The 13,270-nt window shown below is 33.8% G+C and overlaps 2 protein-coding genes across 2 annotated transcripts; both read left to right on the plus strand.

Moving 5' to 3' along the window:
* Positions 1–458: 458 nt before the first annotated feature.
* LOC118267011 (eukaryotic translation initiation factor 1A, X-chromosomal) lies at positions 459–1,405 on the plus strand. Its single transcript, XM_035580727.2, has one exon. The coding sequence runs from the start codon at positions 588–590 to the stop codon at positions 1,032–1,034; it is 447 nt and encodes a 148-aa protein (XP_035436620.1). The 5' UTR covers positions 459–587; the 3' UTR covers positions 1,035–1,405.
* A 4,213-nt stretch (positions 1,406–5,618) lies between these two features.
* Positions 5,619–12,363, plus strand: LOC118266851 (A-kinase anchor protein 1, mitochondrial). The gene is made up of 8 exons (XM_035580435.2): positions 5,619–5,793; positions 6,985–7,844; positions 7,992–8,232; positions 8,342–8,481; positions 8,763–8,934; positions 9,636–9,854; positions 10,161–10,294; positions 10,385–12,363. Exons 2-8 carry the CDS (start codon positions 7,011–7,013, stop codon positions 10,454–10,456), a joined length of 1,812 nt encoding a protein of 603 aa, XP_035436328.2. The 5' UTR covers positions 5,619–5,793; positions 6,985–7,010; the 3' UTR covers positions 10,457–12,363.
* Positions 12,364–13,270: the final 907 nt, after the last annotated feature.

Genomic DNA, 13,270 nt, shown 5'->3' on the forward strand with positions numbered 1-13,270 from the left:
CGTAATGTGGTAAAAAACAAAAGCTTAAACATTAAAAACTACATAGCTAGTATTTTTCAATTTACGGCCACTTAAAATCTTATTCTCCTTGCAAATTTTACCTGCACAAAGAATTAATAATAATTATGTAGTATTATGAACTATAATCCGACTAATATGTTTCAAAAATAAATTCTATTGCATAAATATCAAATCAATGTACTAAATGCTCTATTCAGAGATAAGCGATAAACGAAAAACTCGTAATTTTCTTGACTTTTTATAATATGTGCAATAGTATCTATTTTAAAAAATAGTGCGTTGAATTAAATATGCTCAATATGAAAATATTTTTTAGAACTAAGCCGTCTGCAACCAACAATTATTGAACACCAATAAAATTATTAATATAAAATCGACTAAAGTGTAATCGATTACTCTAGAATATCTATGGTCAAATTAATTTTTATCTGTGGGCTGCACTAGTTGCAACGCAGCACGATACGAAGCAGGTTAAAAAAAAGTGTCTGTCAAACGAACCTGTCTAGAGCAAATTTGTGTGATTTTTGTAGTCTTGCTGTATGTTTGTACTCAAAATTATATAAATTATGCCGAAGAATAAAGGAAAAGGAGGTAAAAACAGAAGGAGAGGAAAGAACGAAAATGAAACAGAGAAACGTGAGCTGGTCTTCAAGGAAGATGGACAGGAGTACGCCCAAGTCACAAAGATGCTCGGTAATGGCCGCTTGGAGGCCATGTGCTTTGATGGCATAAAACGTCTTTGTCATATCCGAGGGAAGTTACGAAAAAAAGTTTGGATAAACCAAGGTGACATTATACTAATAGGGTTGCGAGATTACCAAGACGCGAAGGCTGATGTTATCTTGAAGTATACTCCAGATGAAGCTAGGAATCTGAAGACGTATGGAGAGTTCCCAGAAACAGTTCGAATCAATGAGACAGTGGTCTATTCTGTGGATGGTCTGGATGAGGACATTGAATTTGGAGATGAGGTCAGTTCAGAAGATGAAGCTGATGCGGTAGATGCTATATAAAAATTAGCACTATTATGTATACAGTAAGTCTATGTAAATTTGTTTTGCTGTTATGAATAAACATGACTTTGTGATTTTATACATTTAGTTCCCAAAATTATTTCATATACATACCTACATTGTGAATAATGTCTAAATCCTTTAGACACTCAGTATTTCTCCATACCATGTAAGTTTTTGTAATACATTAGCATTGTAATATCTAAATTAATATATTCTCATTACAATAATTCTGTTAATTGTCACCAAATGAAATAATAGTTAAATTATTGTGCAACATTCCTTGAATTGATCCCATTCGTCGAGTCACAGATGAGAAATACAAATAAGGAATGTACATACCTATCTATTAAATAATTATATCAACAACACTTCACTTCTATTATTTTATGCTTTCCTGGGTAATATAGTGTCACACTTCTTTCACAATAGTAAAATACATTCAAATATATGATTTATAAATATGATTATTTGTAATGTTACAAAAATTGGCACTGCAAGCAACTTTAGTGCCAGAAGATGAGCCATACTATTGTATATTATATTCAATCTAAACTTGACTCTATTTACTATGCAACTCAGTCTCGATATGTTTAGCGTTACTTAAAACATTCTCGTATTCTGTAATTCATAAAGATCTTGTTTTATGAAACAGTTTGTCAAATTATATCTTGTGTTTATATACCTTCATATATTCCAACTTCTTATACCATGAGATCAAATAACATTAAGATAATATTATATTCTGTTACCTTATATAGAAATATACCTTGAGTTCATGTGAAAAACCTAGATTTATTAAATAATTTAACTTAAACATTATATTCTTTTCAAATGTGAGCAGCCAATTCCTATTTCCTCATAACACTATTGTTAAAAATCAATAAAAATTTATAAAAATAATAATTCTGGGACAGAAATTTAACAAAAATATATTGATACGGAACGCTTCTACAATCATTAAAAATCATTAAATTGTAATTGTTCTTGCTATTATTATGAATCATTAGTGACATACATTAGTTTAAACAAGCAATAGAAATATTTAGTTGAGGTCATAATTATCTAATCCAAATAATGGCTGTTTAGTTTGACCATTAGACCTAGATTTTACAGACATTTAGAATATACAATACAAACTAAAGGTAAGTGTTCCTTGAAGCCTAAACTATTTTTGTTTTGCATATCTCAATTTCAGTGTAGTTAGATTATAAATGATTCTACATGGATTCAGGACTTTATATAATGTTTTCATACCTCATTGTTTTTAATTTTAAAATATGCAATACAAGTTACATATTTGCAAATGTGAGCTTTCTAAACCTTTATGTATTTACTAAAAGGACAGTTTTTATAATCGGATAATGTGTACATTATATTCATAGGTGACTCATATCATGGTTAGAAAAGAATTAATTAATTGTCTTCTGGCTGAAATGATTATATTTTAGAGGGCAAGTAAGTATACAGAGCCTCATCATGAACCAGGTAGAAGAAATTTGTTGCCAACAACATGCAGCATTTTTTCAACAGTTGATTTGAGTACCATAATTACCACACTTGTCAAACGGCATGGTATTTTTTGTTTGTACAACAGCATGGTATGTTTTGCACACGGATTGTCTCCTGTGTCATGGAGCTTTTTTTATGACGTAGACAAACCTTCAAAAGGCGCCGTGCTTTGAGGATACAAGATTAGGGAGTATGATATTTTTACCTCACTAAAACCACCCTTGTTGGCAACTTCAACACCTGTAAGGGGCACCGAGTCCTTTTCAGATCTAATAGACCTGCTCCGGAGCCCCCACAGTGTAACGCCTGTTACGGCACATCTCTAAAGAGACGTAAGTCTCCCATGACGCCTCACTGTGCAAGTTGTGCGGCAGCACATGACCACTGTGCCACCTTCTTCCCTGAGGTCACGGGGTGGGCGCCTAGTGTCATGGAGCTACAATATTATTATATTATACATATAATACAGTTGTATATTAAAATAGGTATCTCCCTGGATATGATACCTGGAACAAAAATTATCCACGTAGGAATTGAGCCACAATAGCCGGTTACCCAGGCACTCCGGACAATCGAGGTATGGTATGATAGGTATAGGCAAATAAGAAAAATCAAGTTGAAGAAAGTACGTTCGACGGCGTGATGAACAAATTATGGAGGTGAGTACGTAAGCGATGTTCCTAATAAAGTTATAATTTATTATACGAGTTATATTGCGATAATTCGATTCAATAGCAAGGCCGATTTTACAGACAGGTCACATATTATCGTCTCTGTAATAAAAATGAATCGTAGAATGTTCTGCTAGTAAGAGCAAATCTCGAGAACAGTGAAACCGATTTCGATAATTATTTTTTGTTGGGTTTGTTATGGGATAACGTTCTTTCTTATGTAAGAAAAAAATAAGATATAAGTATGCATAGAAAAAAATCCAAGACGAAACAAAATCTGCCTCGTTGGTCGAGTGGTCGCAAGTGCGATAGGGGGTCTCGGGTTCGATTCCCGGGTCGGGCAAAGTATTACTGGGCTTTTTCGGTTTCCGAAAACTTCTCAAACTAGCACGGAGCCTGGAATTGTGCCCAGTGTACGGCAGGCTCACCACCTATTGGACTTATAACACAAATGGTGAAAAGTGGGTGTACGTTGTATAGCGGCATTACGTGCCGTAATGTGCACCTCTGCATTTGACTTTTCATGCATAGCAAAAATTTTAATTCCTTGCCATTCCGCCCCGGTCTGCGATCTTATTTGATCACTCCCTAATAACTATAGGACTATTTATAGTGGTGTAAGTTTGTGCCCTATCACTATGCGCATCCATACCAAGGTTTCTTAATGTTTTATAACTATAGTTAAGGTTGTTTATTGAAGGATTAGCCTAGAGACTCAATATTGATCCGACTTTTTGTGGGATTGGGCGGCAAACAAGCAAGCGGATCACCAGATCGAACACCAGAACATTTTTGTCGATTTTCGGTATTTAACCTGTCTCACGGCGAAACACAACTCAAGTGTTATCTCAGTAATGTATGTATGTGTAGTGTTAAGCTCTTAGCTTTGGCTGGGTGAGATATAGCGTACTAAAAACACTGATGGTTTTCGAGGCAATACTTACACAAAAAGCCTACGGAGTCGGGATAACCAAATTTTATAACAGTTGCTTTAAATTCTCAACAGTATAAAACGTTCTGAAGGGCATCAAATGAATCCGAAACGAAGTGATCCTACCACAATAAAAAAGAGAAAGTTATCGACATAGCCTAAAGGATTAATGCAACCGATTTCTAACATTTGTCGAAGAACTGATCAAATAATCTTTGGGGTAGACGTGGTCTCGAGTCCGTGACCAAAGAAGACCGTGTCTAGGCAAACGTGGGCCATCTTTCAGCTATTTGGAACGCGTGGAGTGGCTGGCAATAGCTGAATGAAAATAGTGGCATACAAGGAGGCGGCTTTGGAGAGACCTTTATCTTGATAATGAAACAAATGATACTGGTGGGCAGTGGTAGGTCATGGATAAAGTAGTGTTTGAAATTATCTTAGTTACTTAGGTACATATCATAGAACATAATTATCGTACAAACTACAGCCAGTGTTAGTAGCTCTTGATTCTTTAAATTTGCCGCCTTTTTATGGTCATCTTTCGCTGGCTAGACTCTAATAATTATCTAGATCTTGAACCTACCTACTGGGTAAATCTTTTACTTTTCTATTATATAAGGGCTCCCACACAAAACTGCGATGCGATGCGATGCGAATTCGCATCGCAGGAACATGCGATGTGAATTTCTGCGATACGATTTAAAGAGTTTGTTTGATCGCGCTAATCTCCAGAACTACTGATTTGATTTAAAAAAATATTTTTGTTTTTATAGGAATCGTACTATTTTTCGAGGAAGATTATATAACATCACGGTACGATTAATAAGAGCCGAACAGAGTGGGTGAAACCATGTGGGAGTATCTGTGTACTAAGACGACGTTGACGTCACAGGCCAACAAGTGGAGGCAAATGGGCATGTGTACTATGTACTAAGGTTTTAAACGATTCGTGGCCATGCAAGATTAATATCCAAAAATGCTGGGTGGATTAAAAAAATATATTTAAAGTCGCATAAAGCAGAATTTGCTCTGCACTTTATGTAGGTATATCATCATTATCCTTCGCCTTAATTCATAGTTAAATTAAAAGGAGTGACTTCCCCAAGTCTACCGTCCCCAGCTACAGACCCATTTAGGAGGAAGGCAAAATAAGAGTAAGTTAAGTTTAATTTGTTTTGACAAAATATCAATAACGATAGGTATCAATAATTGAGTCCATTACCAAAATAATTAATGAAAGAGAGAATATTTTATAGTACTGAAAAGTCAAAATAATTTATTTTACCGACTTACAAAATGTAGAAGGTACAATGTTTGTTTTTTTAGAGTAGTCCGTTTCTTGTCATTTTAAATGAATAAATAAATAGATTTACCGAGTTTGTATTAATTTTTATTTGATATAGTCTATGGTTTATCATCAGATGAAAACATTGAACCATAGACATTTTTTTGATGTTGCCAATCTGATGCTCCAGTCTACTTCATCAGCCATATTGAATTTTGTTGTGCTTCGAAAACATTGTGAGCACGTGGATTGTTGGATAAAATTTAGTGAAATTTGGTAGTAATATCAGTTAACTTATCTTTTCGGCTTGTTTTCATTACATCATTTAAAAAGTGGGAACTTTCTTTCTTAGAAATTAATGTAAGTATCTATTATTTCTATTGTAGCCGGCGGCATGATTCCACATTTGGATCACGGGGACTGTACCTACGCGAGTTCATAGGTTGAAATTTACTGTATAGATACTAATTGATCATTTAGGGAAAACTAAAGCTGAAAATAATTATTATCATCTCATTTTTTTGAAGATGTTGACACGATTATAATTGCGTAACCTTTCATTTATGGTTCCACATTTGCTTACGTGTTGCTTGTGAAGGTTTCTACATATTGCTCGTGACCCTCACCGGACAACATTTATAACTTGTGTTCCGAAAAAGATCGGTGGCACATGGTTTTGTAGGTATTATTAGCATTGCCCTGAAAGTAGTATCAGAATAACTGTTATCTATATAACGGAGATACCGTGCTCGCATAGGCAGCCCAAAGAAAATAAAGTGCCCATGCTTTGCTCTACTTTTTTCTGTCGCTTAACCCGGCTTTCTTATTCTACTGAATGGATTTTTAAGAATGTCGCGAATTTTATAATTTTATAGCTCAGTACTATTTATAGTTATGGCAACTGCTTATTAGATAATAATAAATAAACACGAGGACAATAATAACCTAATTATTGAAATACTAAAACTTTTTATCAGCCTATACCTATACTCAGCTGATAAAAGTAGCAGTGATAAAAATAAAAAAACAAATATTTAGAACAAACTCAAAGACCTGTAATGTTTTTAAAATGTATGCCAAAGCTGATTATTAGCACAGTCACATGTTGTGTATATCCTTTGTTTACATCAGCTATTAGAACATAAAGCCAGGTGAACCAATAATAGTAGGGCAGGTGGAGGAGAAATAATATAATATTAATAGATTATTATTTATAATATTATAAAGGTTACTTGTATTTATTTATACTTGCAAAAATAAATATTACATATTCATGAATTCATTTACTTAGTTTAAATTTTTATGGCATATATTTCTTTTATTTTAATTTATTTTGACAGTATCAAGGTCATTAACCTACTTAAACATCTTGTATATGCCAAAGTTCATGTAATATGTTTTAATAATCAATATCAAATGAAATTTTTATATGAAAATTGGTCAAAAGTTAGGTGTGAGTTACATGACAAGTTCTTGTTTGCAAAAAGTATTACTACCTACTTGCTTTTACATTTACTTGATTTTTATCAGTAACAAATCTCTTTGTTTTAGATTGTTTATAAAAGTGGCTCATTACAATGGCCCCTTGTCGTCAGTTACTTATGTGGTCAGTCCCATCCATAGCAGTTTTATTGGGAATTTTTTGGTTCAGAAAAAAGCGAGAGTATGCAAAATCTGACCCTGGTGGAAGAGAAAGAATAAAAAGCTTAAAAGAGGAGCTTGCAGAGGCCCTGATTGCTCAAGCTGAAGCTCAAAAGTCTTCTCCATTGGGCAAAGCAGAGCGATCTATCATTAAATCAGCCCCCATTGACATTATACCGAATGGAAGTAATTCCCAGAGGTCTTCCCCATTAGAGTTGACAGATGAAGAAGTTGATATTGAAATTGAAAAAATTATTAGGAAAAAGTCAATTGAAAAGGAGAAGCGAATGTCAGCTGGTTTTGACAAGTTGACCTCTATGAGTGTATACTCTAAAGAACCATCATTTCAAGTTAAACAAAAATCAACTAAAAACATGTGCTCTACACTCCCAAATGTAGCCACTTGTTATAAAAGTAATGTAGATCATTCCCCAGTAGTAATCAGGGCAAGCGATACAAATATTGTACATTCACAGGAAATGCCTGGAAAATCAGGAGACACTATTCTCCAGGAAGAAAGTTCAAAATTGGAAAAAGTGGCATCAGAGGTTAATACAACTGAAGATAGCACTGTGGGTGACATGGAAGATTCAAATAATAATAATAATGTAAATGTAGTTGATGAACCTAGTGATAATACTGGAAGTGATAACAGATTTTCCACAGCACAACGTAGACGTATCTCAGAAAGAGATTCTGCTAATCATAGTCCTGTGGACCCTATATTAGCTAGTCCATCAATGTGCCACTTCTCTGATAATCATAGTGAGGTAAAACCCTTTTTATATATTTTAATTTTTTAAACAAAGTGGCCATGTAACTAAAGTGCTAAGTAAAGTATATTCGTAACTGATAACTGATACAAAATGTGTTCATATTAATGATTTTACCACTAAAATGCAATTTCTATCTTTCAGGGCTCAAGCGACAGTGGCAAAGGCTGCTCTGAAGCGGCCAGTCCTCCTCCAGCTACTCTAAATATGATTCCTTCTGAAACTGCTCTTAGAATACATCAATTTGTTATACCCCAAACTCTTGTAGGACTTTTAATAGGGAAACAGGGGTCCTTTGTAATCCAAATAAAAGCTAAAACAGGTGCAAGTGTATATGTTAGAAGACATCCTGACTCTATCAAATTAAAAATTTGTGCCGTTGAAGGTAAATTAATTGAATACTTGTCATTATGTACCAAACAACATGAAATTGTATGTATATTATGTCAGTGCTGTCTACAAGACAATTATTAACATTACCATCTATGTTTTAGGAACTCAGAGTGAAATTGAAGCGGCTTTAGAAATGATCAAGGAAAAGTTCCCTGAAAAGAAATTCCCCAACTTTTCCTTGCAAGAAATTAGTGCAGAATTATATCAAAGACTAGTACCACTAGTGCCAGAGTTTCTACAAGTAAGTTTAAGTTTGTTTATTTCTTTCATCATGCATTTACATAACATGCTTTATCAGACTGGCACATAAATATTGATAAATCTACAATATTGATATCTCATTCTTATACATATTATGGTATAGTATGAATTATGATACTAAGGGATAATAAATAAAATATTTTTTTATGAGAAATACCCATTAGAATAAAACTATTGCTGCTGCTAATCTTAATATTTTATTTAAAACAAGTGTCCTATTTATGTTGATGATTTATTTATAGTTGTATTGTTTACTTTCAGCTTGTGGAATCTGTGAATAATGATACGATAATGACGTGTCTAGTGAGCGCAGGACACTTCTTCCTACAACAGCCCCTTCACCCAACTTTCCCATCTCTACATGCCCTGCACCGTCTCATGGCAGCAACTTATCAGAACCCAGAAGTACCATCTCTACCAAGACCTGTTAAAGGTAAGTTAGAAGTGAAGACTTCTGACTCATCTTTGCTCAGGCTCTTTTCTCATGATCCTGATGAATGCGGCGATTTTTCCTTTCATACATTCCTTGTCTGAAGAATAAAGCCTCGTATTCATGGTAAACATTTTGCTTAGCAACAGTTGATCAATGTTGTTGATGAATACCGAGAATGCTGCTGGAAACTTTATTTAAACTAATATAAACTGATGTTTTCGCTCGCCGGGCGTGAACACTGCAGCATGGCGCTATCGATTCTGCAACACAAGTGTTGCCCGCAACATGTTTATGCAACCATGTTGCTAAGCAAAATGTTTACCATGAATACGAGGCTTAACAAATACGACTAAAATAAATCCAAATTGGCCTATTGGTTTACGAATTTTTTGCTCTCAGTCACCGCGCATTTGTCGTAACAACCGTAATTTTGTAAACGTTGCATTTCTTATTTCATAGTAAATAATTGTAAGGTAAGGTGATACTATCATCTCGTAAGGGTAACTGGTAGTCAGCTATAACTGGCTGTGTAAATATGTCGGTTTCTGTAGTCTAGCTGGTATTGCTAAGGTACCCTTGCATTCTAGGCAAGTTAACCAGTGTTTTAGTAACTGTTTGTTTTATATTTTTGCATAATAGGGGTTCCGAAAATATAGAAAGACTGAATAATGTGATTATTAAAAAAAACTATTTATTTTCAGAGGGTTCAATTTGTGCTGCACCAACTGAAAATAACTGGTATCGCGCACAAGTGATATCAACGTCAGAAGAGACTGACACGTCAGTCGTAAAATTGGTTGACTTCGGCGGTTATCTGACTGTGGACAATGACCAACTTAAACAGATCCGCTCAGATTTTATGACATTACCTTTCCAAGCAACAGAAGCCTTACTTGCTTTTGTAAAACCAGCAAACAATGGTAAGTTATTTAATACACATGTTTAATACTGTTACTAAAATAATACAACTTTGTTTTGAAGTTGCTCTTTGCTTGTTACTTGTTCAGTTAATTGGTGAAAGTAGTACATATTTTCAATGCCACATTCTTGGTTTAAGGCATTTCTTAAAAATCTTAATATGTTATATTGTATAAATGTTAAATCCATTATTTATAATTACAAGAACAAGTGTGTGTGGAATTTCTTTCCACTTTTCCCACAAAATATAATCCATACTCATGTTGGTGTATTGTATAGTTACTAATGCTTATCATAAAATATTTTAGAAACAGAGTGGAGTGGCGAGGCCCTTCGGATCATGGCTGGACTGACAGCAGGGCAGTTACTACATGCACAAGTTGCCGGCTATGATGAGGCTGGCCTCCCTCTCGTACATCTCTACCTCACTCTACATCCTCAGGTGAGCCTTTACTTCTCAAGTAGTTATATCATATAATTTTCATTTATTGTGTTCAATATATACTATGAAAACTTTTATTTATTATTTCAGCAAGTAATATTCCTAAATAGAGAATTAGTGGACCGCGGCTTGGCGGAATGGGATATTCCTCCAGATTCGTGAGCTCGGCGCATTCAAACCGGCAGTACACGCCGCGCCTAGCGGCTCCACTACTTACGTGTTAAATACTGTAATGACGCTGATTACTTTTATGGTATTGCATTTTATTTGACACAATGTACATAATTTTTACATTTGAGACTCAATCACTTGCTGGCTACTATAGAGAAAGGAGCTAGGTCTCTCATTGTGAGTTGTTTTCTGTAGTCTCACGTTTTATTTATATGACTTGTGACACGTAGCTTATAAATTAATAAATGTTTCCCTTCTACTTCTTATTTCAGTTCTTAGTTATGTATAAGTTTTAATGATAGGTACGGTATTGACGCGTTCTTGTTTTCCTACTACTGTAATTTCTAAACAGCCTAGAATGATTCATATAATCACTGATCTTTAAATAAACTATTTGGCTAACTAAACTCCCGCGACAGGAACATATAAAATACATTACGCTTATAAAAAGATTATAGAAATCGTAGTGTATGTGCTACAAGTGTTACGTAGATTAAATATTAAGCACATTCATATTGGATTAAGATGTACCTTGAAGGGTAACTGATTCTATATTTTTAAATATAAAATAGTGAAGTTGTTGATTAAAGTTCAGGATGCTCATTATAACCGAAGATCTATTATTTTGCCTTGTGCAAATGTAGCAGCATTCATTAATGAAGCTTGGTATAAATCATTTCAATAATGATTTCGGCTATATGCCAAATAAATGTGCCTTTAAATTTCTGCAGCTAAAATTTTCAATTGTGTACTTACATAAAATAATATTTGTCACAAGTATAATGTTTTATTGACCTAATTGATTCATTTAAATATTTAATTGGTTGTGACAAAATAGTATTTTATGAATATTTCATAAAATGGTAAATCCAACTCCAATTATTTACTATTTGCGGAAGACTGAAAATGTATAGTTATGTACAGTTAATGCTATGTGTAAAATATGTGTAAAAAGTACAATATTGTGTGCCCGATTACTGGTATGAGGGTTTGAGTTTACCTGATAATTTTTGTCCAATTCTTTAACAAGATGAATAGAATTGTGCAGTGAACTTATAAAAATTACAGCTTTGCTACAACTGAAAGTCACCTTCAGTAGAACATTGAAAACACTGCACCTTCTAAACAGCTTGTTAAATAAATGCTTTGCTGTCAGTACGTGTATTTCTTTTCTTTCAGATGGCACTAAAGAATCGGCATTAGCATTCATGTTAAACCGAGGACTAAAGCTAATGAAGCTTTGTGGTAATTCTTTGAAATCGTTGACTTATAATGAGCACATTTATCATCCTGACTTATTAATATAGTTTTATCAGTGTACATAATAGATTTAGTGTGATAAAAAGCAATTTGATATTTCATTGTTGTAGGTAGTGAATCCAGTATTTTAATACATAATATGTTGAGAAATAGTGTTGGTTTCTAGTGATATGTCGTGTATGAGTATGCGTATTATGTAGTAAATTTTTATATAGAGCCCTATCGGAAATATGTTAATGTTTATTTGCAGAACTTTCTGTGAGAAGGTATTTAGATATGTAACGAAAATGTTCTAAACTTATACTTAATATATATTGGTAAATATAATATATTTACTAAACATTAACACATTTACTTTTGGCTCTACTGTTTTTAAAGCTTTTCTGGGAAGTTTAGTATGATAACTTTTATCTCCATTTTACAGCTGCGAGTCTTCTGATTAGATTAGAATGGGATACCACGCTAAAAGCGGTATCCGGAAAATCCTCTTCTTCCTTCTATTACTTTAGTTATGATGATCGATGATAGTAATCAGTTTGTGTACTTACTGATTATAAAACGGATGGTTTGCATTTTGTTTACGTCACTGTATATAACTAATATAATGCGGTTAATTTAATACATTGTTTTAAAAATTACTTTGTATTTTATTTCTCGATATTTTATGAACCTGTGTGTATACACGAGTTCATGTAGGAGTGCCTTTCCCATTAAACAGACTCCAACACAAAAAGCATAAAGAAATTAATTTTATTAGCATATACAAATACAGCATAATTTTATTATATGTATGCTATTTAACAGTATCTGTCGATCAGTCAGCCTAGATTAAAATTTTAAACAACTATTACAATAATTTATGTTGAGTAAATTAGATAACACTGCCCAATAGATAATTTTATTGAAAACTAGTTCCCCACCCCAGGTTTCGCTCTCGTGGTAGTTTCTGATACTCAAGAAGAATGTACATAGGTATGTACTACCTAAAGTTAAACCTCTAGTGAAACCGGTGAAAACTATTCAATATCATTAGTAGTTTTTGCTGCTTTCGCTCTAATAAAAACCCTAATTTATTTTTTCTTCTATAGTATAATAATAATCTTTTCATTTTCTTTTAGTTCTATTAAATTTTCTATTCGACGCGTACGATTTTGAGGGCAGGGTAAAGCACACTATGGGTAGAGCTGCCATTGAGCCGGAATTACTCATATCTAGAAATTTAGACCCACTAAATACATTCTGTAAAAAACTAGCCACATGAACATTCTTTATACGTTACTGGGTACAACTCAACGCCCAAGTCACACAACATCTCTATATATAAAAATCAATTGCTGTTCGATAGTCTCGCTAAAACTCGAGAACGGCTGGACCGATTTTCGTCTTAAATTATTTGTGGAGTCCAGGGAAAGTTTAAATGGTGAGATATAAATATTTGTGGCTGTACGAACTTTGCCGGTTCAGCTAGTTAATTATAAAAATAAAGAAACCACAGTAAGGAAGCTTTCACTTGGCACGGCTTTGTCTAGATTGCATTTCTTTTTA

Source organism: Spodoptera frugiperda, chromosome 23 (assembly GCF_023101765.2).
Source record: "Spodoptera frugiperda isolate SF20-4 chromosome 23, AGI-APGP_CSIRO_Sfru_2.0, whole genome shotgun sequence".
NCBI lineage: Eukaryota > Metazoa > Arthropoda > Insecta > Lepidoptera > Noctuidae > Spodoptera > Spodoptera frugiperda.

Excerpts from the sequence above, each read along its gene's own strand:
- LOC118267011 (XM_035580727.2), top strand. The coding sequence starts at position 588 with ATGCCGAAGAATAAAGGAAAAGGAGGTAAAAACAGAAGGAGAGGAAAG.
- LOC118266851 (XM_035580435.2), top strand. The coding sequence starts at position 7,011 with ATGGCCCCTTGTCGTCAGTTACTTATGTGGTCAGTCCCATCCATAGCA. Across the intron at positions 8,935-9,635 it reads TCTACCAAGACCTGTTAAAG|AGGGTTCAATTTGTGCTGCA; the intron begins GTAAGTTAGAAG and ends ATTTATTTTCAG. Across the intron at positions 9,855-10,160 it reads TGTAAAACCAGCAAACAATG|AAACAGAGTGGAGTGGCGAG; the intron begins GTAAGTTATTTA and ends AAAATATTTTAG.